The 25533-nt window shown below is 44.9% G+C and overlaps 1 protein-coding gene and 1 long non-coding RNA gene across 2 annotated transcripts in view; one reads left to right on the forward strand and one right to left on the reverse strand.

Annotated features, from left to right (window-relative positions):
* The window catches only part of OPN3 (opsin 3), a 38743-nt gene extending 35484 nt beyond the window's left edge, over positions 1–3259 (reverse strand). Inside the window, exon 1 of the mRNA XM_006268823.4 lies at positions 2921–3259. Within this exon, the coding sequence (XP_006268885.4) occupies positions 2921–3239 (319 nt within the window). The 5' untranslated portion in view covers positions 3240–3259. The remainder of the gene's footprint in view (positions 1–2920) is intronic.
* Positions 3260–12232: 8973 nt separating this feature from the next.
* Positions 12233–17142, forward strand: LOC132244512 (uncharacterized). The gene is made up of 3 exons (XR_009456033.1): positions 12233–12560; positions 15051–15133; positions 16429–17142. It is a non-coding gene; the product is annotated as an uncharacterized LOC132244512 (long non-coding RNA).
* The last annotated feature ends 8391 nt before the right edge of the window (positions 17143–25533 follow it).

Genomic DNA, 25533 nt, shown 5'->3' on the forward strand with positions numbered 1-25533 from the left:
ATTTTTTAATTAGGAAGTGTAGTTCCAAAAAGACTGATACCCACCACTCTGCAGAACTCTAAAATAGTAGCTTTTTGAAAAATAATGCTGAAATGACAGTTCTAAAAGACGATGCTTGATTTTTCTTGTGGAAAGGGGACTGGGAGTGAAATTTAAGGTAAAAGTATCATCATAAATTACACATAGTTACCAATACTAATTCAGTAACAAAATAGAACCTGAGAAGTAAAAAGGTGATGCTGACATTCCAGAAAATTTGACACAAGGATACTCTGTCAAGATAAGGATATTATATTTTCAAACTTGATGCAGAAAGTAGAAAAACAAACTAAGTTACATATTTTGGATAATTTTCTGAACAAAGATCTAGCTGGCTTCCACGTGCCCTGCTCCAGTGATGCCGCCTCCCTGGTCGTTAGACTTCGCTGCACCAGGGATGTTTGCAGTTTGTCATTAAAATGATACAATGCCCTTCTCTGTGGAATTCAGTTATGAATCAGAAGTGACAACACACAATATTTAGGTCAATCAAGAACTTACTTTTAAAATATTTGAAAATATGAGGTTGGGAGAGATGTTAGATAAGTTCCTGGGCACAAAATACTCTGCATCCTGCTTTCTTCCCAGACCTGAGCTGTCTCTTTTCCAAACCTTAAAGAGCAACTTTTGCGCAAATGCTTGTCTAACATCTCTCTCAATCTCACTCTCTCTCTCTCTATCATCTACACATGGGCAATAGTTGGTTCATTAATACCTAATTAGCAAACAAACCTTGCTTCTCATATCCCCTGGACCATTACAGTTACAACACTAGTGAAAATATCGAAACACTGAGGAGAGGGAGGGACAGAGGTGCAGTTCCTCGATTCATTCATAGTATGTAGTGGTTCATGTTCAATACTGCTACTGTTTTTGTTTATGAAAAGTTGCTATGAAGGGGTACACAATATACAGCACTATAACTATCCTACACTTCTACATTTCCACGCAGAATCATCCAGGTTTTTTTTTGGTTTGTTTGTTTACAAATGCTTTAAATTAAACACTTGACTTTCTCCTCATGCTGCTGTTTCAGAGTGTAGCATCCTTTGCACCAACTGTACAGCAAATACAGGCTGCGGTCTCTCTCATTCGCTTTGCCAGGAAACCATTCTCTTTTCCCAAAGTTTTGACACACTAAACCTCCTTCTTGGAACCCAGGGATGCTTAGTGAAGGGATGAGGTGCAGAAGGAAAAGGGAATGCAACGGTGGTTGGGAGACAGCCCTGATGAGGGGCTGCTGGAATGAGGGGTGTGGACGTAAGACGGTCCCAGGCTGGTAAGCAGGCAGTGGGAGGGACATGGATTCTCGTTGGACACTGGTGTCTGGGGGAAGCCAGGGTAGAGCTGCACCTTATAGACAACCCCAAGTAGAAACAGATGGACAGGCAGACACACAAACGCATCTACTTTGGTGTTATACCATAGATGTATAGATATAGATACACCTACTTTGGTGCTACACACAGAGAGAGAAACAGAAAGACAGACTGACCACCAGTGCCCACCAAGAACCCTTAACCTCCCTGACAGAGAGACCTACACACAACACACACATTTATCTATGCTCTAGAGCAGAGGTTCCCAACGTTTTTTTTTATTGCATACCCCCTTCCAGATCTACCAGCTGCCTGCATACTCCTATCACCATACGCTTTATATTTTAACCTCTTAAATGCCACTTATTATTATCATGAAAATTAAATCCTCCATTACATAATTTCTCATGTGTACCTCCCCAGAAATATCTTGTGTACCCCAGGGGCACATGTACCACAGTTTGGGAAGTCCTGTGCCAAAGATATATATCTACTTACTTATTTTGGTACTACTTACACACACACCCCTATCAACTTTGGTGCTATGCTGTATTATCTACCTACTTTGGTGCTAGATGGAGAGAGAAACACACACATGCTCCCCACCCCCCATCTTGTCTGGTGCTACAGCGGTTCCCAATCTGTGGTGTGCGTACCACCAGCGGTACACAGACAACCTGTCAGTGATATGCATTAACAGATTTATTATAATTACTTTACATGACAAAAATTTGCTGGTGGTACTGAAGGTTGTAACTGTTTAAATTGGTGGTGTGCAATCTGTTAGAGTTTGGGAACCGCTGCTACCGCTGTCTCTACTGTGTGTGTGTGTGTGTGTGTGTGTGTGTGTGTGTGTGTGTGTGTGTGTGTGTGCGCGTGCGTGCGTGTGTGCGCACGCACTCAAGAAAGCATATTTCCTACCTATGGGGACTTTTTACTGTCTTATACCATTTATACTTTTCCCAGAGCCTGACAAACAGACTGATCCAGAAAGCTTGCGGAAAAGGTCAATTTTTTTGCGATTTCCCAGTTGGTCAAATAAAAGGTGTCACTTGGTAACCAAGACTTCTAGACAAACACACAACACATATGTATCTATTTTGGTGCTATGCTATAGATATCTCTCTGCCTACCTCCTTTGGTGTTATATACATACACATAGTTATTTACTTCAGTGTGGTGCTTGCTTGCTTGCTTGCTCTCTCTCCACACACATACCTACTTTGGTACTACAGACAATCCCCCCCCCCAATCTACTTCGGTGCTATGCTATACATACACACAGACACCCCCCCTCCCCAGTACTTTGGTACTAGATACAGACAGGCAGGTGCTATAGATATAGCACAAAAGTGTGTGGGGGGTGTATACATATCTGCCTACTTTGGTACTATGTGAAAAGCTATAGCTACGGCTACTAACACACGGGCAGAGCCGTTCATCAGCGGCGCCCAAGCCCGGCCCGCGGCCCCGTCCCCGGCCCCGTCCCCTGGGCGCCGAGCAGAGGGCGTCCCGCCCCGCAGGAGCCGCGCACGGCGGCGGGGAGCCCGGCCGGGACTCACCGAAGAGGCTGTTGCTGAAGCCGTCCCAGAGGCAGCCGGCGGCGTCCCAGACCCAGTGGCTGCGCAGGCAGGCGGTGAGCGTGAGGCTGAGGCCGCAGACTGAGGCGAGCAGGTGGCCGAGGCTGATGTTGAGCAGGAGCAGGTGGGTGGGCGTGCGGAGCCGCGGGAAGCGCCAGTACAGCACCAGCACCAGCAGGTTGCTGCCCGCGCCCAGCGCCCCCATGGCGGCCACCAGCAGCGCCAGCAGCTCGTACGTGCCCGGGCTGAACAGGGCCTGCCCCGCGCCGCCCCCGGGGCCGCTGCTGTTGCCCGGGTGCATCGCTCCGCGCTGCTCGCATCCCGCCGCCGCCCGCCAGCCCCGCCCCGCCCCGCCCCGCCGGGGACAGGCACGGCGCACCCACAGCGCCCTGCCTACGCGCAGGTAGGGAGAGCCAGACCTAGCCCTGGACATCTAGTTCCGTCTCCAGCTACTTCTATGCGTGGCTGTAGCTAGAGATGCACAGTCTCTAGCTACCTATAGAGAGAGAGAGAGTTATACACATAGAAATACATATCTGTCCGTCGATCTATCTAGCCATCTAGCACCTAACTAGGTAAATAGATAGACGGTATCTTTAGCACCAAAGTAGATTAAATACAAGTATGTGCTGTGCCTGTCTGTCTTTACACACACACACACACACACACACACTCAAGAAAGCATGAGACAGATATCGATATCTATCGATCTATCTATCTTGATAGATCAATAGATATCTATCTATCAGTCTATCTTGATAGATGGATAAATATCTATCTGTCCAAATAGACAGATATAGCACCTAGGTAGGTAGGTAGATAGACAGACAGACAGACATGGCTGCCTTCCCATCTTTCACATGCTTTCTTAAGAATAGAGAAAGCACCAAAGTAGATAGATAGATAGATAGATAGATAGATAGATAGATAGATAGATAGATAGATAGATAGATAGATAGATAGATAGATGTAGCATAGCACCAAAGTAAATGTGTGTGTTTGTGTGTATATATCTATAGAAGGAGGGGTTCTGGACTGGTGAAAGGGCAATCCAGGGGGATAAGGGTTTTATATATATATGCATATAGTATAGCACCAAAGTAGACTTGTGTGTGTGTATCTGTCTGTCTGTCTGTCTGTCTATCTATCCATCTCTACCTTGGTTACTCTGTCAGGTGCAACTCTACCCTAGCTTCCCCCAGACCACCAGCTCCCATCAAGGACCCAAATGTCTCCCACTTCCTCCTCACCAGAAAAGAGACCCTTGCACCAGCTCCCCTCTTTTGCTGTCGGGGGTGGGGTGGGTTGCACTGGTGTCATGATTCACCAGATAATCCAGGAGATTTCAAACAGGAATCCATAGAGTCACAAACACTTGTGCCTGTTGGAGTTTTTCTGAGTTTTTTGCAACAGAAAAATTTCTCAGTTATTTTTCCTCATTCAAAAAATGAGTGACAAGTAAAAGCTGGCATTATCCAAGGGAGGCCATGAGTCATATGTGGGGGCCCTCGAGTCTAAAAACATTGAGAACTACTTGCCTTACATCCTTCATGCTCTGTTGTGGATTCTGTTGACAGAACATTAAACTCTTGCCAGTAAATTAAACCATGACCTTGGACAGAACCAACTTTCTCCTGGCACTTCCATCCATACAGTATTTGACTTACTTGTATTAACAGAAAGCAACAGTTCTACAATGCTCATATCCCTGTGGTGGTGATCACACTTTTTTGAACTTTGCTAGCCAGGACTCACAGTGACTGCATGGCCACCCAAGCCCCTAGGATTCAGGGAATCCTCACTGAGCTCCAGAAATACTTCTTCTGGCTTGCCTTTTTGAGTGCACAAGTTTGGCTCCATGAAAATCTACAGTTAAAACTCCAGCCAAACTTCCTGTTTGGTCCAGAAAATAAGTCCTTTATTATTTAAAGGTGTTTTAGGCTTTGTTGGGAGGCGTGGGGGCTGAAGTTTGCCTATTACTGCCAGTATATACTATTAGAAGAGCTATCCCCTGACAATTCCCCAGCAAGAGATTCCCTGGGTATGGGTGTGGTGTTGCCATGAACTGATTTGAGGAGCACCTCTGGATATTTGGGAACCCCTGGTTTCAGGTATGTGCTCCAGCCTGGGGCACAGCAGCACGATTCACATGTATGGGGTATCTCCTACGGGAGCGTTTCTGGGGCATGCAGCATCCGGCCCTTGAAGCCTTAGGACTGCCTGCCTGGGGCAGATGGAGAGAGTGGGCAATCTCCTGCCATAAAGCAGAGAGACTCCTGCTTCAAAAAGTGCAAATTTTTAATTGCCTATTGTTGGTTACTTGGGCATTTGGGGCATGAGAAGGGGTATGGATGTCTGTTTGCTTAGGCTTTACACTGTCATAATTTTTTTTTTATGGCAGCACAAAGGCAATGTCTGTTTGCAGTGTCAGTTGGTGTATTTTGAGAACTACTCCTCCCTATCAGCTGAAGGACTGGCAAAGATAAGAAAAAAAAAAGGTTGAAGTTATCAGTTTGGAGTCCATAAGACCAAGGAATGGTGGAAATGCAAAGGCATCAAAATAACAAACTCAGATGCTTCCTGGTAGACTGGTGCTAATCATCCAAAACCCTACACCTAGCACCCTTTGCAATTTCTTCTTCCCAATCCTAAGCCAGGTGCATAAATATTAGTTCCTGAAATGCAAGCATGTCCTGGGACTCAATCCAAGCAGATAAAAGTGAAAATTGCTGTTCATTAGATACAATGCAAAGTGGCTAACAACTTGCACTTTCTTTTAGTAGTTCATTTATTAGTTTTATCAAAGGTTAACAAAGCTTTATTCTGTGAAACTATAATTTATTTCCAAAACAGAGATATACCCCCATTCAGGTTCCTGAAAGTTCATAACAATTTATATCCTGTTCATTCACTGTACAGCCTCAGAATAACACAAGACAGGACATTGTATCTGACATACTGTCAAAAGGTTCCATTAAGACTTCCCTCAGCTGTACAGCACTTCGCTAACCTCTGGTAATTACCTCTTTATAAGACTGTTCCAAATTGTCTGTCTTTCCACTTCTCCCCTCCATCCTGCCTCTTAAGTGTTAAAAAAACACAACATGAAGTCACAACAATAGGAATATTTGGCTTCCTGAGATCCATCCAAGAGGAAGTGGGATCCTAAAGAATTGCAGCTGGCATTGATTCCTAACAGTTTAGTCTATGAAAAGTGTACCTGCTTGGGATCTTCAAAAAGTCCGAGATTCATAAAACTGGAATCACTACACACCTATTTTGATCACCCTACTTTTAATGTCCCCAGTGCTGGCCCAACCAAGGAAAAATATTCCTCTTTGTTTATGTACACAGACGGAATGGTGGGACAGAATCAGGACATTGATTGAATCTATCTATTCAACAGATAGAATTTATTGTTTCATTGAATCTATCTATTCAATAAATAATGCCTTCACATTGCTCAGAATCATAATCCTGTGTTTAAGGCGTGCACAGTTGGATGACAGCCATTCCCACCACATTTTTTCCAATACTGAACTGATTGCCAATAGCAATCCCAGTTTGCAAACTTCCTGGGTATGACTGTCACTCATTTTTCCATTAAAGAAGCCATTCTCATTGTGGTATCTCTGTGTTGAAGGGTCTGGCACACAACTCCAGGAATTTAGAAGTTTTGCAGCTATTCTTAATCATTCCACATGGCATCAGGGTCCAATCCTACACACCAGTGCTTGTTTCACAGTCCCAAAACTGCCACTGTACCAGGTTCAGCTGGTCTGAGAATCAGAAGTGCCTGGAGATTTTCATTGACCGTCTGCATCATCCACTCCCAAGTTCTCTCATTCTTACTACTGCCCACCTTTGGTAGCTGTTGAAGTTCTGCAGATACAAAAGAATTAGTAGTTTTGTTTCTAAAAAAGACACAGGTCTGTTTGGCATCCATGTTTCTAATGGCCACATGGCAAGGAAATTGAAAACAGGTACAAGGAAAAACAGATTAGGGGATGGAGTAACAAGGACTATGGCAATATTAAAAAAGCATTAAAAAAAAAAGTAGATTATTTGGCTGAAACAAAGAAAACTCTGGAATTTTAAAAAATGAAGTGAGGGAAGGAGAGTTATATCCCCCCTGCAGTGGGGATTGTGGAAATGTAACTCAACCTTGCAGAACTTTCTGAGAAGAATGTTGAAAATCCATCATGCATGGCAAACAAATTTCCAGAGGGTAGTGCTCAAGGCAGTGGTGCTGGGGAACACAGAGATGCCCACCTACAGTGCTGCATATCGTTTGTTAATACAGCCTGGTATTGCAGAGACTGCACCAGCAAAGGCAGCCAAAATAAGAACACATTCTAGATGTACATGGCAGCCGAAATGTTACCAGTAAAACTTGTTTGTGTAGATGTTACCTAAATATCTGCAGGTGCAAGGCCTATTTCACAGATGGATTAATGTGTCTGAGACCACACAAGTTCTCTGTATTTCTTCAAAATGTAACACATGAGGTATTAGAGATAAAAGAATGTCTTGTGGGGCAGAAAATGCTTCATGCATCATATGGATTTCTGTAAACTAAAAAGTACTGATCTTTACATTTCATTTTCATTAGAAATATAACCAAAAGGAAATATAACAAAATGTGCTTAACATTTTAAACACACTTCATGCAATGTTTTTCCAATTGCGAGAGAGGCAGAAAAATAGAAAAAACCTCTAAAGGAATATATATTCTAGGAAAACACAAAAAGAATATATATTTTAGTTAAAATTTAAGAAGTTTGCAGGTAGCTGCAAGGTACTGTCAGCTTGCTTCTGGTAACTTTCCAGGCCTTGCTCTTGTACAGACACGTGCTTGGCTTTATGCATTGTGAGTAATTATATTAAAGTAAATAGACCTACACGGTGCTAAACATGCAAATCTTTGCAATATTGGTGTAGTACCTAAATAAGGCTATCTGAAGTGTTTGTAGAACTCATCCATATTATTTTGTGGTATGCACTGTAGATGTGGCACATCTATCTCAGTTCTTTATATTGGTTCCTGTCACTGAGGTATGTGAATGCTGCTTCTTTTCCTCACTGTCATTTGGAGAGAAAAACAAAAACAGTAGTTTTGCATTGGAGGGCGATAGCTTGATTATTTTTAAGAGATCTAAATCTCAGCTACTTATTTCTGCCTTGTATGACTTTAAAGTTAAATTAAAGGGAGCATCCCCTTTGTGATTAATTGGCTTGGGGGAGCATCTGTCTGAATAATAATACTGGGCAGGACTTAGACTTCTGTGTAGGTGCACTTTACTTTCATTTTGATATTCTCTTTTTGTTCTCCAGTGTTTAATGGCACATGTGAAATTCTTTTCTTTTTAAAAATAATAAGCTGTATTTTTTAATAAGATGAATGGAAAATTTACTTCCCTAATGGTCTTGTCATGTTTATGAATTAATGTGGAGTTGTGCTATGGTGTTGCGTAGTCACCGGGTACGGACCTGTACCGCTACGTCCTGATGATATTCACTTGCCCCTCAAGGTGGCTGTGCCCCTTATGGTCAATCTGGGTGAGGTCTGGTGCCCCTTTTTTCTCTGCCTGCCACGACTTTGATGATAAAAAGAGGTTTACAAAAGGGAGGCGGTGACTACCCGTCCCACACCCGGATCAATCATAGGGGCTGCCCCAGTGCCCAAAGTTCAAAAATGGAAGCGAGGAAAGGACCAACTTAAAACCAATATCTTTATTTCATTTTAATTCTTTCAGGTTCACTGAAATCTTATGACCTTTGTCCTCTTCTTCTTCTGGATGTCGTCAAGGTCTGGTTCCAGTTGCCTGGGGTTGGTTACCCCCAGGAGTCTTCAGCAGCTTACTTTCCCTGCCCTGGACTCCTCCCAGATACTTTGAATCAGGACTGCGCTGGGCTTAATTAATGGCACAGACTGCTTAACGAGGAGGGGAACTCCCTGTGGAGCGATCAGCTGGGAAGGGGTTCGGTTCTCACAGCTCAGGGGGTTTCTGCCCGCTCCCGACCCAGTCGTGGAGCCCCTTGGAGTGCACACTCACCTTTTCTTTGTGGGAAAATGCCCGGCCCCAATCTGGTCTCCCTAGCCAGCGGCAAGACATCAAAGGAGGAAAAAAATGGAAACCCCTGTCCCCCCCGCGGCGGATGGTTTGGGTGGATCCGCTGCCTCTGGCACTCCTAGGGTCTTTCCCCAATCCGCCTTCCACCGCCTTGCCTCTTCCACCCTCCTCTTCACTTGCACAGTGAGGGTGCCACCGCCTCTTTGGGGTCCGACCAAAGGCTTACCCAATGTTCCCTGTCTTTACCCCACAACTCTAGCTCCCAGGCTGCTCTCCTCTTCCACCATCCTTCTCTCTCCCTCCCAGGTTCCTTCCCTGGCCTCTGGATATTGCCCTCCCTATGAATTGGCACCAATCCACTTCACCTGTCGAGGAGGTAAAGCCGGGCAGGTGCAGATGGGGAGCTCCTGTGGTAGCATGGACGTCGTGATGTGGTGCAGTCCATGTCCCTGGTTGGGGACGCACTCTGGGTGAGTGCCCTCCGGACTCTCACATATGGTGGTAATGATTGCCTTAGAAATAGATTATAAAATAAGACTATCAGTTTGTCGCAGAAAATTATATGACAAACTACTGTCTGGGCAAGGAGAGCACCAGTAGCAGAAGTCACAAGTTCTAACAATGCGCAGTGTGATGAGCCACAGGTCACATTAATTCAATTAAGATAGCCTTCTTTTACAAACAAAAGCTATTCAAAGTGCATTAAGTAGCATTTTACCAATAGCAGAAAATAATTTAAACCTATTTATTTATCCTATTACTGCTAATTCAAACTATACCTTCAGATACACTTTTTCAGTTCAGCCTTGATAACTGGCTGAGAACCACAGCTGTTTTAAAATCAGTTCTATGTATGTTTCATGATTTCTCTTCCCTAAAAGCTGCATTACTAACAGAAGGCATAACGTCTTTAAAACCTTCAGTAACAGGTCAGTAGCCCTTATTAAAATGTCCTTGCTGTTTCATAAACCCTGGGCTTCATGGGAGGTGTAACTTGTCAGATTTCAAACTTTTCAACAAAAAGTGTTTTATCTGTTGTTATGGCAGTTGCAGAGCACAGGCAAAAATAGCAGTGTAAAAATATAAAATCATGGGATCCACAACACCAATGATAGCTGTGGTGAAAAGGCTGCCTTAATAATAATGCATGTTCATGTATACCTAGCGATGTACCTAGTAATCCTCACCACATGGGAGAGGAATATTAACAACCTATCCTTCAAGCTGAATGCTATAGAATCTACCCAGACCCTCTATTTTTCCTACAAAATCTCACCAGCTGCAAGCAAGGTAAGATGTAAATCATAGAGCAAAACAGCATGGGCAAGGCTGGGCACTGTTCAAGTACTGGATTCTGTGAACCACTTAGGGATTTCTTAACTCAATGAGCAGTTTTTCACTTATCAGGGATGAACACCTAGCAATGAATCATAGGAACCTCCCTATGACCTCCTGGGGTCTTCTGGGTTTACAGAAAATGAAAGTAAGAAAGAGAACTAAGAAGTGAAATTTGACAAAGACCATATGTGACCATAACATTTTTCAAGTCGTCCTTACAAAATGAAACATCCGTATATCTGCAGCTGGTTTAATGCCCAACTGCCACTGTTTTCCCTGCCGTAATGATGGGAGAAATGAATTTAAAATGACCCTCCAATAATTAGATTCTATAAATAGAAAATAATAACAAATGGATAATTTTCCATGTATAGAATATAATTACTGAGAATGTTTTCTCAAGTAAATATGGTATTTGACTATGGGTAAAGATTAGGGATGTGCAAAATTTCTCCAGGTATTCCGTTTTGACTCTGTTTCAACTCATTTTGAACTTGAAACAGTGAAATCGAAATGAAATGAAAGGCTTCGAAACAGCCTCAAACCGAAACAAGGGCAGTCAAAATGCCCTTTGAACTTTTCACAGATGAGCCTATGAATTGCACTTCATCAATCTCCTAGGTACAGAAAATCATGGACTCATTATAGACACTGACAATGGAATTCTGACACAATACAACCTGCCGGACATCTGACTCCCCAGGTACCTCTTCACTTTTACCTGCTACATCCTCCTTCCCCCCCACCCCTCCAGCCCAGCCTGTCCCTCACCCCCTGATGCCTTCATTTCCATTTTCACTTACTGGCTTTCTTGCCTCCATTGTGTGCCAGCCTCTGGCTTCTTTACTATTCCTACCATCCAGGAAGAGCACGCACACAAACTGCAGGTGCTTACTCAGCCCGACGAAGTGTTTTTCAACCCAAAAGCCTGCTAAGATATATTACTCCAACTATTAAGTTGGTCTACCAAAAGAAACCAGATTGACCCAAAGAGCCTTGTTCGCCAGTGCTATGTCCTTAGACCCCAGCACTTGTTCCCAGAACCCTAGCACTTGTCCCCAGCCAGCTAACTGAAAGGAGGCAGGGCCCTGGGCACATCTAAGCCCCAGGACTGGGGCTGGTAGGGAGTTCTCTGGCAGCTGCTGCAGAAGAAGCTCCTGCAGGAGAGGAAAGAAAGGCTCTGTCACAGTTTAGCTGCCTGAGATGCTGCTAGTGCTACTGTGCTGCTTACTTACCTGTTGTCATTTAAAGTGGTAAACCAGGCTGAAGCTGTAGGGGAGGAGGAGACCTCATTGGGGCACACTACCATGTTGTGTGGAGGCCCCAGCGCCAGTAAGAACACACCTTAACACACACAGAAAGTCACACGTGATGGATTTTGCTTGTCAGCAGCTTGAGGTGCAATTTCCCAGAAACCCCTGCACCTATCTCCTTGAAACCTGGCAGGCTTCATGGCCTCAGAAGGGGATACCATGCCTGCTGTTTTCACCTCCCTGTGCCTTCACACTTAAAAGTGTCACAAGTTTTTCTTGTCAGCAGCTTGAGGTGCAGTTTCCCAGAAACCCCTGCACCTATCTCCTTGAAACTTGTCACACTTTGTGGATTCAGTAGGGGCTACTATCCCTGCTGTTTTCATTTGAATCAGGCAAGAAATGACAAAGTTATAGGCAGTTTTGTGATTCCCCATTATAGCCTATGTGCAAAACATCAAAACATGTCAAAATAGTGAAACAATTTTGATGAAACGAAATGGAACAGTGCTTCCAAACAAAACAGTGCTGTTTTGAAATGGTGAACTAGAAGTCAAAACAAAACAGTGCTGTTTCGCACAGCCCACTAAATATGGTATTTGGCTTTTGAGCTAAATATAGCCTGTAATTCTTGCAGCAAATGACAGCAAATGAGCGGAAGAAATATTTCACATTGATTTAAATAACTTCTGGAGAAAACACAACTCCGTTACTTGTAGTTATGGAAACAAGTGTGTGGTATTACTACAAATATAATTAATTGAATTCTATTGGTTATAGCTAGTGTGGCAGGATACTGTGGGTGCTTGCCTCTTTAAGAGCGGAGCCAAGCAGCCAGCATGTGCTTGATTGCGGCGGCCATTTTAGATCCCTGACCATCCATATAAACAGGGCGGTTCACTGCTGGCAGCCTAGGCAAAAACATTGCCTGGCTGTAAGACTTCATGTATCATTCTGCAGGTAAGGGCAGGAGCTATAGGGGATGGCTTGGAGGTTCCTGGTCCTGGGAATGACGTAAAACCACCCTGCTGGGAGTGGGTGGCCTGGTGGGGCTCTCAGTGGTTCAGGAGCCCCCTGGAAATGCCAGGCCAGTTATCACCCTGGTGAAAGGTGGGTAGGGGTGCCTTAACCCTATCCCTCACCTTTGGGTGGGTTGCATAACATCAGAGGTAGTGGGGCCAGGTACGGCTATGGCCACCTGAGCCCTGAAGGGTGCAAAACCCTGAGGAGTAAGTGAGGGGGCTAGGCATGGCTGTGGCCACATGAGCCCACTGGGGAGGGAAGCCCCGTGGCCCCAGTGAAGGGGGCGGTGTGGAGCGCCAGTGAAAGGGGAGGAATTGAGGAGCCCCAGTGAGGGGCCGGCCCCATGTGAGGGGAGTAGGCCAAGGTATGTCTCTGGATGACTAAGGCTGTAGTTTGGGCCAAAGGCCGAGTAAAGGGGCTGAGTCCTGACCCTGGTAAGTCCTCCACCACTGGGAGGCTGAGTGTGGGTTGAAAGCAAGACCTATAGTGGAGCACAAGGACATGCTGCTCCAGGGGGGGAGTGAGAGTCCCTGTGAGACCTCGGAGCACCAGTCATAGTGTGGGATAAGAGCACCCTGGTGAGGGGTGGCCCTAGAAAGGGGGCAAAGAGGAGGGACCCCAGTGGGGGAGAAGAACCAGAGGGCTAAGTGCCCAGTATGTTTATATGGATCGAGTTGTCCCAGAAGGGGCCAGAGCAAGCTTACACCCAGTCGGGTAATTAGCTGGCCACTACCCCAGTGAGGGTCGTGGGAGAGACCCAAAAGATGGTACATCTGCCACCCAAGGCATGAGCTATCTAAAGCCTATGGCCTAAGGGGCCCTCTCCAAGAGAGAGCAAGGCAGTATAAGTTGTCAACGCATGAAAGAGACCCTGTGAGAGAGGGTGGAGTGTGAGAGGAAGGCAGTATGAAAGTGAGTGTCTGAGGTCTGACAATGAGGCCTAAGCTTGGTACAGCTATAGGCTGGGAGTATTGTCATCTGGATGCCATCTGCGAGGCATGGGCTACGGTGTAGGGAAGGAACGGAGCCACAGTTAGTGCCCCCTGGCATGGGGGCAAGAATGGGCAGCCTCCTGCCTTAAATAATATCTTAATTAATTAACAACAAGGCATAGCAAGTGAGACAGGTGGGTGGCGTGCCCACAGACAAGTGGGGAAGCTAGTACTGTGACTAGTCGGGGAGTCCCACTTTGCCACAGTGCTGCATTGGCCAGGAACAGTAGCCCAAATGGCCGGGTGAACTGCACCATCCCTGGGAATGATTTTTAAGGGAGAACGTCTGTGGCGGAGCACCTTTGGGGTGCTCACCACTTAAGGGCTCTCACAGGCTCTGACAGGAGCCTGCTTTGGAGGAGCAGCAGGGTAAACCTCCCCCAGAAGAGTATCCATTGATTGTAGTGTTTTGGAGGGTATTTATGTGCACGTTTATGTAGACCAAGAGGTAAACCCAAGCTAAATAGCTTGTTGGGAATATGTCTGTGGGTCATTTGATGCCCCTACACTGCCTCCTCCTTCCTTACTTTTTCTGATATGAAAGATTTCAGAGTCTGGGGTCTTGTTCTCATGTGCAGATGAGAAAGCTAAAACACAACAAGTAAGAGGGCCCAAGTCACTGTCTCCCTGTGTGTCTTGGTCGGGGTATGAAATGTAAGCCAGGATCTTTCATTCCTAGTCCTGTGCTTTAAACACCTTCCCAAGCGGGGAAGGACTTCTGTGATTTTTTTTTTTCTGTTGTGGAGGATGTTGGGAGAGGACTGCTTTAAAGTAGAAATGTTTGCACTCCACTTCTTGTTCATTTGCTTGTGCTCTACTTTCCTTCATTTTTATCTTCTTCCCTTGTTCCACTTGCCCCCAGGAGCATTTTCTTCCAATTCTCCTTTCACTCAACAGTCTCACCCATTCTAAGGTGTACCTGCCTATTTCAGAAATAGAGCAAGAGGAGAAACAGCTGGAAACTTCTGTCTGTTTTTGGTACACTTCATTCCTGAAACCAGACCTAACTGGTCTCTACTGCCTGCTCTAAATTCCAGAAAACTAAGGCCCCTTGTAAAATAACTGGCACTCTGGATAGCAAGGCCACGGTATTCTAAAAAATTATTAGCCTCCCTTCAGCTACTTACCTAGGATTTTCAGAGCCTTTTCTTGGCTTTTATTTTCCTGCTTGTTCTCTTAGCTGTTCTTTAGCCTGAAAGGCAGATGAAAGCCCAAAGATTATTCATTGTATCTATATATAGCTTCAACATAGCTCTATAGAGCAAAGGACAGCCTAAGGATGGAGAAAACCTTTCATCTATTCCCTACTGTGGTAGTAAAATCATGGTTTTTAAGCAGAAACACATGTTGATAATGTGTTGAACATAGATTTTTTATGTCAATATTGTCACAGGTATAGTACTAGAACTTGTGCTTGCAATGTTGTAATCCTCAGGTGTTCTTAATCATGCAAAGAAGACCCAGTCTAAGGGTTTAAAGAATCAGCCTATGAAAACTTTAAGCTACTATATATGCAAAGTAAGTTGGTTAAAGAACATTCAGAAACCAGGATGTAAAAACTGTAATTAAATATATGTACCATAGCTGCTAAAATAACTTGGCTTCCATCTTAGTCATTTAGGTTAAGGTCAGAAGTTACACATACGTTGGTTTAAGTGATCAGAAACTGACTTAAACCTGTAACAGAGCAAAAGTTCAGTGCACCAGTTTCAAAATGGCTGAAATCCGTTTGAGATAAACTTTGTTGAATGTAATTTCAGACTTAACTGATTGAGGCCAAACCAGTTTACAGAATTTCTGTCCCAGACCCCTTCCTGGTTTATGTTAAATCAGAGTCCTCCAGCATGCTTTGTAGCGCTGGGCTGGGCTGTCTGTTCCAACTGAGCAGGGTTGGCTCCACCCCTCTGCTCTCCAACCTGAGAACTATCACTGCTCCAGTTAGCTGAGATGGGGGTGAGGGTGTGAAACCCTGCTCTGAAGTGCAGCTCCATCTGCCTGGCAGGGGGCCAGCAGCCCTTGCCAGGCATCCCCAGCCGCCCCTCACCCCCACTTGCTGCTCTAGCGGCAGGAGTGGGAGCCTCAGGTAGGACCCAAGCTGCAGCACCTGGGCTGAGTCCCTGGGAAGAACAGCAAACGGTGTGGCAAGTGGTGCCTGAGGCTGATGTGCGTCTGGGCACAGGGAGCAGGAGGGAGAGGGAAGATGTAACCTGGCTGCAGGCACAGAGGAGAGCCAGGACTAATCATGGATCCTGACTCACCATTGCCTCTTGCTGTGGCAGTGTGGCCTGGGCTGTGGAGGCCCTAGGGGTTGAGGGTCAGCGGCTACTGCCTCCCTCCTCCAGCCCCACACAGGGGCCATGGGTTGCAGGCAGACTGCAGCTGGAACACGGCTTCCCACACCCCTCCTTCTCCCAGTGGCAGCAGCAGTGGAGGAGCAAACCATCATGGTGGACAGAGGTGAGGCATCTGTCACCTGCTGCTTGCTTGTGATGGTGCCAGGCACTCGGGGCAGGCTGCCACTGGCCAGAGGCATGGGCAGTTGTGGGGAGAGGCAATGGACCACTGCAGCCTGATCCAGCCCAGCCCCGTGGCCCAGGAGTGTGGGCAGTGGCTGGCCCTCAGCAGCCCATCCCAAGCACACAGCATTGCTGCATGCAGGTGGCAGGTGATAGGTGCCTCACCGTGGCCCCGGCATGGGGCTGGAGGTGGGAGGCAGTGATGATAAAGTAGCTGGTTTGTTCTGTATTCACATTCTACCATACCTGACAGTAACTTGCTTGCTTACCCATATTTTAAATTACAACTATTTGCAGGTGGGAAGAGCATCTTTGATTCACTGGGGCAAAATGGACAGGTGAAGGGACCCCTGGGGTGATGTCCTGGGCAGACTCATGTTGTCAAAACTGAAGAGGATGCTGGCACAGTTCCACTGCTGTTGGTACCCCAGCCAGCTCATCTGAAGTTCACTCTGGTTTCTGTCTTTTCTGCAAATACACCTCTAGCTGCAGTGCAGATATACCCTGTGAGAACCACTCAGACCTCAAATGTTTTATACTCACAAACCAGCAAAGCATTGCCTAAATGTTGTCATCAGAACCTTCTATATTTCAGCTTCAATAGAAAATGCTTTTTTGTAAAGGAATAAAATTTCTCTGCAATTATTTTCAGTCCATTCCCTAAAGCTTCTTGCTAATATGACAGCCAGGAAGTAAAAAGGATTAGGAAATGGTTCACCTATTTCCCTTGTCCAAGCAAAATGAAGCATGAAATAGAAACACATTAATAGTGCATAGGAAGCAAGATTTTTAACATCCACATTTAATAATTTAAAGTGTCATTAGTGACACAGGGAAGCAAATGCATTTTATAAGCAAAGGGCTTAGTATTGCTCACATGAGTGTAATCCCAGTGAAGTCAGTGGAAAGACAAATGAGCTCAAACAAGCTTTATGTTGGTAGTATCCCTTTAAGGTTAGCATGAGAACTGTAACTTTTGCATTTCCTTGCTTGCACATTGAGATGGGGTTTGCAAGCCCCACAGAAGCCAGGGCAGATATAGATCCACTTTGTTCCACCTCATTTCACCTGAAAAAGCTGTCAGGTTTGGAAGGGGTGATTAATAGGAGGTGGCAGGGAAAAGCAAAGTAGCTGAATGGAGTGTGCGCGCGGGGGAGGGGGGAGTTGGGGTCATGGATTAAGTTCTTGAAGGAAGGTTTGTTTGGGGCCAGGGTAAAACTAGAGTCTGTAGATTGTGAGAACTGACTTGAGAACAGGTAGACCTGCTGCAGGACTATTGGTTACTTTGTGACCTGGGGTTATTACTCTGTTTGGCACCTGGTTGTGTTCTGAAAGAGACTAAAGTTGCTCCTGCTATGAGGAAGGTAGAAATTACTTTCTGTGAACTTCTCTTGGCTTCCTCCCAACTGAAATGGTTTGTCATGAGTCTTGGAGTAACAATTTCAGAGTTTTAATTTTTCTTGCAAGTTCCTAGTCTGGCAATTTAATTTTTGGGCAGAGACTGATTGCTGCATTGGCCCAGGAATTTACCAATTTTGGTGGAAAGGTGAGGGAACTCTGTGACTGAAGATCCTGGAAGGATGTTAATTTTGCCATATCACACATCTTGTATACTTCTACATTTCACAGGACAAATGACCAAAACAGGAATGCTATTGTACTGCATGGCCAAGTTCATAGTATCATAGGAAAGTAGAGGGGGAAAGGACCTCACCAGATCATCTAATCTAATTCCTGCTCAAGGCAGGACCATGCTTGACTAAAGCATCCCAGCCAAGTGTCTGAACCAACCTACTCTTGAAAACTTTCCAGGTGGAGGTTCCATAATTCCTTCTCTTAGTTAGCCTGTTCCAATGCTTGACTACATTCATAGTCAGAAGGTTCCTCCTAATCTCCAACCCTGCTGCATCTTGAAGCCATTTCTTCTAGTCCTGACCCCTTCAGCCACAGAGAAAAGCCCATCTCCATCCTCCCTATAATCACTCTTCAGGTATTTGAAGACTGTTGTCAAATCCCCACTCAATTTTCTTTTCTCCAAGCCAAATAACCATAGTTCTTTCAGCCTTTCCTCCTATGTTTTGCCTCCCAGGCCCCTAATCATTTTTGTTACTCTGTGATGGACACTTCCCAAACTGTTGACATCCTTCTTGAAGTGTGGGACCCAAAACTGGATGCAGTACTCCAAGTGAGGCCTCATCAGTGCTGAACAGAGCAAAAGAATCCCTTCCCTTGATTTGCAAGTGACACTTCCGGTTACACAATCCAGGATGATGTTAGATTTTTTTATATGAGTGTACACTGTTGGCTCTTATTCAGCTTGTGATCTACTGTAATCCCCAGCTGCTTCTCTGCAGTAGTGCACATTAGCAAGTTGTTCCCAAGGCTGTATTTTTGTATTCAGTTATTCCATTGCAAGTGCAAGATTTTATTTGTCCTTGCTGGATCTCATCTGATTGACCATGGACCATTTCTCCAGTCTATCCAGGTCATTCTGGATCCTAGCCCTCCTCTCCAGAAGGTGTGCAGCTTCACCCAACTTGTTGTTGTCCACAAGTTTGCTAAGCATGCACTCAGTCCCATTGTCCAAATCATCACAGTGAAGATATTAAACAATACTAAAACAGACGCCTGGGGAATCCCACTTGACACTTCCTCCTAACTAGACACTGAGCCATTGATATCAACTCATTGAATATTATGATCTAACCAGTTACGTATGCACCTTATAGTACTTTCATTTAGTCTGTATTTCCTTAGCTTGTTAATGAGAAAGTTATGCAAGACTGTGTCAAAAGCTTTGCTAAAATCAAGGGATATCACATTCCCTGCTCTCTCCCTACCCACAAAACCTGTCACCCTATCACAGAACGAAATCAGGTTGGACAGGCATGACTTGCTCTTGATGAATCCATTTTGGGTTTTTCTGATCACCTTGCTCTGCTGTAGGTACTTCACAATGGATTCCTTGAGGACTTGCTCAATGACCTTTCCAGGGATAGAGGTAAAGCTGACTAATCCCCAGATCCTCCTCCTTCCCTGTCTTAAAGATGGTCACACTATTTGCCCTTTTCCAAAAATCTGAGACCTCACTCAACCTCCACAATTTAATATCCTCCTTACTTTTGCCTTCCAATGTTTAGCTTGTCTTAACACAGTTTCAATTTACTCTTTACATTGTTTCAAGTGCCAGGCTATAGAAGCACATCATCTTATTTTTCTTCCTGTCTGTCTGTTCTATTGAACCATTATGACCCGTCTTTAAACTGGAATGCTTACTTCACAGAACTTATACCTAAATTTGTAAGTCACCTAGTAGAATGGGATGCCAAATAGTGTCGGTAAGAACCATGTATTAGTACAAATAGATGCAATCAACAACAAATTATTTGTGTTACAGAAAACAAGAGATTTAATACATAGTTTGCTTTCTTAATAGAACTTTTCAGATAAGGCTGTTAAAGTACTATAGAAAAAAATGTGTCATGATATGCATGTTACAAAGGGGACAACAAAGGTTTAGTCTAAGGGTCACAGTGAGTCAGACAGGATAGGAATCATAAGTCGCTATAACATACTGTGATACAGGACGTCTCAATAAAAAGCAATATTCAAGATGTGCAAGACACTAATTAAAATATGGAAGGCCAGACTTTCACAGGAAAAATGTGTTCTGGTGTGGTGCCTGCCAGCTGAATATAGAGTCTGGGACCTGCTGCCCTAGAAATGTGCCACAGTATCATAGTGGGAGAAATACTATTGGGAACAGTGGGCAGGCTCCTTGAATCACATCCTACTTTGCATAGGATCTGCTGTTTCATAAACCTCTCTCTCAAGGCCAAAGATTTTCCTCTTTTACATCTAAAGTGCATAGAAAGGTAGTTAACTATGTTAGTCTGAAGTCAAGGAGAAGGCAGAGTAGACTTGCCTCTTTGATTTAGTCTATGACATGCATAAGCTTTCTTAAACTGTTGATTACATCATGAGATGCTATGAGGGGACTGCAGGAAGCAGAGCTTCTAAATAAAATATGGTGATAGAAAGGGTGTGGAAGGGGAAGGAAAAAGGAGAGGGCACTGCTGTGAGAGGCAAGGTGGATACAGTTTATAAGGTTTTCAACATAGGTTTGTTCAAGATTCTGATTTAAAAATAGCATTATATAGCATCAGCAGAACATATTGTGTTAAATGGATTAAGATAGAAAAAAAGCAATTGTCTGCGGAAAATCCTCATCAAATACAGTTTTTCCTTGTGGGATTCTACAAGGGTTTGTACTTGTCCTGAAGTCATTCAATAATTTTATCAATGGTGTCGTGAGTTAAAAAACAAAACAAAAAACACTGCTGTTCAAATTTATGCATGCTGAAAATTGTCGAAGTGCAAATAATGATCTAGATGGGACAGGCATATTGAACAATCTGGGTTGCTTGATATACTTGGGCCATTCAAGAAATGCTTGTTATATCACTGTATGCAAAGATATTCATCCTAAGAATGCAGGGAATATGAATAAATCAGGGACTGTTTTTTGGAAAGCAATGTCTGAAAGTGATTTAGTGGTTTAAGCAGACAAGTAACTCCAATGTGAGCTCCCACTGTGTGGCTGTTACCAACAGGGGTAATGCAACCCTAGAATGCATGAACAGGTAGTAGTGGGGGGGGGGGGGGGGGGGGAAGCAGGGAGGTGACTTTTTATTCCTGTATACAGAATTGGTGAGACATATACAGGCATATCAAATAGAGTATTGATGTCAATATATTCAATAATATATCCTGTTCTTATATCAGCATTTCAAAGAAGATGGTAAAATATTAGAGAGAGCCAAAAAGTTTCATGAAATTATCTGAAGCCTAGAAAAACATTGCACAGTGGAAGACTCAAAGAACTCAATATGTTTATTTTATCAAAAAGATAACTGAAAAATGACTTGATTAATGTTAACTACCTTCACCTGGAGAAAATACTGATTTATAAAAGTGCTATTTAATTTAATGGAGAAAGGTACAATAAGCAACAAATGTCTGGAAGCTGAAGTTAGATAAATTCCCATTAGAAATTTGGCATAATTTTCTAATGGAGTGGTTGATGAACCACTGGAATAAACTATTAAGGGAATTAGTGGATTCTTTATCTCTTGATGTCTTGAAATGGAAAGTGGATGTCTTTTTGGAATTATCCTATAGCACAGATGTTGGATTCATTACAAGGGCAAGGAGGCAAAAGTAACACTCTGATATAAAGCATATCAAGACTTTGATCGAAGAGTCCATCCTGGGCTTGAAGCCTATGAATTCATGTTGTTTTGCTTGCAAATGCCATTAGACTGTTCATTTGGGTCAAAGGTGAAGGCAATACCTAACTTGTTTAGGATGTATTAGCTGTTTTTCTTTATTCACAGCTTTGACACCAGATAAAACAGTGATCTCTCCCCCAGTACAGAAATGAAAAGGAGTTATGTTGGTTACTTAGAAATAAACTGAGGAGCACCAGTATTTCTAGCTGTGATCAGTTAGCATTCTATACTCTGTGTAACTTTAAAAGGAAGAATTTCTAATTATCAAACCCACAAGTATATGCTAGTTAAAACAAAATGGAAAAGAAACCCCCTTTTAAGACAGGATAATAATTTATATTAATGATCCAGTGCAGAGTTACAAGTTTGTTCGTCTCTTCAGCATTTAACGTGATTCCTGATTCCAGAACAAAGAGCCTGGATTCAGTGAATTTACATCTCTTAATTCATGTCTTGGTGGTTTCTAAATTTCACTTGTATGGATTAAAAGGTATCTGAAAAGTCCATTTTATACTTGTTCAGCCCTCTGAAAATGCTAAGCACAGTAAATGCCAAGTATTATTAATGGATGAGAAGCTATATTATTTCAGGTTAAATTAATTAATTCTGTAACTGTGTTGTTAGTGAGCAAACAATTTTTTAAAAAGCTAATTCCTCACAATGAGTATTGTTTGTTCATAAGTTTTATAATTGATTTTCAATTATTGTGCTTACTAATATAGCATATCACTATTGTAGCAGGTTCTCTCTCCTTTAACTTGACCCAGAAGCCAGCTTCCTCATAAAGGCCAGTTAGCTCTTAGTTCTAGTTTCCAGTCCACTTATTTTATATGTGGAAAGCTTGTCCCCACAGCAAGCAAAGTAAGCCACAACATAAGCAAACATGCAAATAAACTAAAGTAAAACATCTGAGATGCAACCCAGGTTCTGTGCTCTTTCTTTCAGTAAACCATCCAGCACTGCCTCTCTCCTAGCTACCATCCCTGGGCACTTCTAACTTCCCCTGGGGATAGCCAGTCATCCCTGCCAGCTGGCCTAGGGATCCTTGGCAGGTAGACTATTCCCTTTAACCCTCTGCAGCTGGGCTTCAGCCCCTGAGCCATGTACCTTGTTACACTGTATTTATTCTAATACAAGATGTGGGTTCCCCCCCAGTCAGCATGGGGAAAAAAGCTTCTCATCTTATATTCACATAAGAAGCAGAGGGGGGCATGCAGGCAGGTGCTAAGGCTCTTACTCTGGTCCGGAGCCCAGGTCAGGGCCAGAGCTAGGCCCACAGCATCCTCTTCCCCCACCCCCCATTCCCCTTTGCAGCTTCTGCCTCCCCTTCCCTCGATTCTCAGGTGCAGCTCGGCTGGGGCTGGGGCCAGGGCCTCTCCCAAGCACAGAGCACAGAACTCCTTCCCCTGCACTGCTGCATGACCAGGCAAGAACTGAACTATGCTGTGATCCTGGCAGAGCAGCCTGAGCAGTGTCTGATGGTAAGGGGTGGGGGTGATGAAAAGGCAGAGTTGGGGGAAAGAGCCAGAATCTGGGATGAATTTGAGGGAAGGGGAAGAGGCTGTGGGGAGCTGGGGGTGGGGGTGCAGGTGGCACCTGCAGGAAGAGGGGGGCAAGAAGGCTTCAGGGGGATGAAGTGGGTGGGGTCAAGAGCAAGGGGGGCACTTGACACCCCCCCTTCCCTAGGGGTCACTTTCCCTGCACTGCAGGAGAGGGATTTAGGACAGCCCTCCAATACTTAGATTCTACACTTGGAAAATTATAACAAACTTGTACATTTTCTATGTGTAGCATCTAATTATTTGGGGATCATTGTATTCAGGGTCATTGTCACGGCAGAGTCCTCTAGGAGGGCCATGGTCTCCTTAAGGCCCTCTCTCTGTGCCAATTCGGCCCAAGGGCACCCTCTATTTCTCGCCCACCACGTCTTTGATGTTCAGTAGGTTCGGGAGGCTGCCTTGCATCTCCTTGGGCACGTAAACCCCTGGACCCCTCGTGGGTCTTATCCTGCACCCATGGGTGCCCTGGGGCACCCTAGGGTTATAGGCTATGCGTGGCTCCTACCACTCTTAATACCACGCCCCAAGCCTCACAGATGGGATAGACGTTGTCCAGTCACAATACACCTATGCCCACTCTTGGGCCTTCTCTCCAATAGGCTAGTCCCCTCCGAGACATCCTCTCTGGCCACCGGTCTTTTGGGCCCACCACACTACTACCCTCTCTGGTACGGGCTCACCGCGCTGCTATCCCCTTTTGCCGGGGACAACCGCAGCACCTTGCCCTTCACCTGGGGCGCTGTGCCACTAACCTGTTCCGTCAGGGTCCACCGCGGCACCCTGCCTCTGTCCTGGGTCCTCCTCCAGTGCAGGCCTATTACCAGGTCCGCCATGCCTGTTCTGGGCTTCTTAAATATTGCCCCTCTCGGGCTTCTCAATAATCACCCCGTTCTAGGGCTCCGTATGGCCCCTCTCAGACTCCTCAGTAATCACCCCTCCTTGGGGCCAGGGTCTATGCACCCTGCAAGTGATGCCCTTGCTGGCATCTGCTACACCCATCCTGGGCTTCCTAATATGGCGCTCCCCCTCTTCGGGGCTCACCGTGCCCACCTTGGACTTCTCAATGCTGTCCCGCTCTGGGGCTGGGGTCTACATACCCCACACACAACCCAGGGTCTCTGTTCCCCACCCACAACCCACTGGTTGTGCTCCTCACTGTGAGCTGTGCCCACACTGGCACTGCGCCCTCACTGGCACTGGGGTCCCCATACCACTGGGGTACCTATGAAGATAATGCACCCTCTTGACTGCACCCTCACTGGCGCTAGGGCACACCACCCCTATGGGGTCCCTATGAGGCCTCCTCCAACCCCTACAGCCTCACCCAAGCCTCTGGGTGTAATACACACACTAACCAAACAAAACACAAGCCTCCTGGCTGTTACTTAACTTAAGGCCACCTGGCTGCAACAACATAGTTCCTGCGCCACAGAGCCACCATCCTTCAGCCTGCTCGAACAGTACTCACACCTTATCCCCATGAGCTCCTACCTCTCTGGCTCCTGGCAGGGAACTGCCAGCCTGGCTTTAGCCCTGGGCTTTATAAGGGCCAGGCCCTGCCCCCTTCTGGCCAGCTGACTCTTATCAGTTGCCCTGGCAACCTGCAGCTGCGCTCATTATCTCCGCTGGGGCTCCTTCTGTACTGTCAGAGCTTCTCCTCTGGCAGCTTCCCCATCTCTAGGAGCAGGAGCATCCAGGTGCCCTGCGACAGTCATCTTATATTCAAGTAAAATGGTACTAAGATAGAACTGGTCAGTGTAGAAAAGAGAAGGTTGAGGGGGACAGAAAACCAATCTTCAGATATATAAAGGTTGCCACAAAGAGGGAGTCAGTACATTGCTCTCCAGGTGCACAAGGTATAGGACAAAAAATAATGGACTTAAATTGCCCCTTGGGAGATGAGGTAATACGCTGTCTTATTGTAAGGGGAGTTAAATGCTAAAATAGATTACCTAAGGAGTTTGTGGACTCTCCATCACTGGAAGCTGTTAAGAACAGGCTACACAAACATCTGTTAGCTATGGTTTAGCTAGAATTGATCTTCCCTCAGTGCAGGGGATAGACAAGATGAACACTTGAAGTTCGTTCCAGCCCTATTATCTCTGCTTCCGTGATTCAGGTAAATGTATAGCAGCATGTTATAAAATAAAGCCCTAGTAATACAGGAGTTTTTAAAGATCTAATAGCAGTGTGTTGTACTGAAATAGACAGAGACTATTGTTTTGCTACATATTGAAGACTAATGAATAAGGGATTCATAAGCATTTACTGTAATTGACTCAAAGATAGGATGTTATTTCTAATTTAGACGTATAATTTAGTAACTTAATAAGGACACGTAATGAAAGACGGGCAGAGCCAGGACTAGAGTCCAGTTGTCCCAACTAGCTACTGGAACATAAGAAAATCATAGAACTCACAAGAACTAAAGCCAGATCCAGTAAAGTGGAATCAAGAGCCTTAGCTGGGGTGTGTGGCTCCCTATGCAGTGCATGGGGAAAGTTAGATGTCTCAAAATGGGATCCAAAATAGTGCAGATAACTTCCCACTAA

The sequence above is a fragment of the Alligator mississippiensis genome, chromosome 1 (assembly GCF_030867095.1).
Source record: "Alligator mississippiensis isolate rAllMis1 chromosome 1, rAllMis1, whole genome shotgun sequence".
Lineage (NCBI taxonomy): Eukaryota > Metazoa > Chordata > Crocodylia > Alligatoridae > Alligator > Alligator mississippiensis.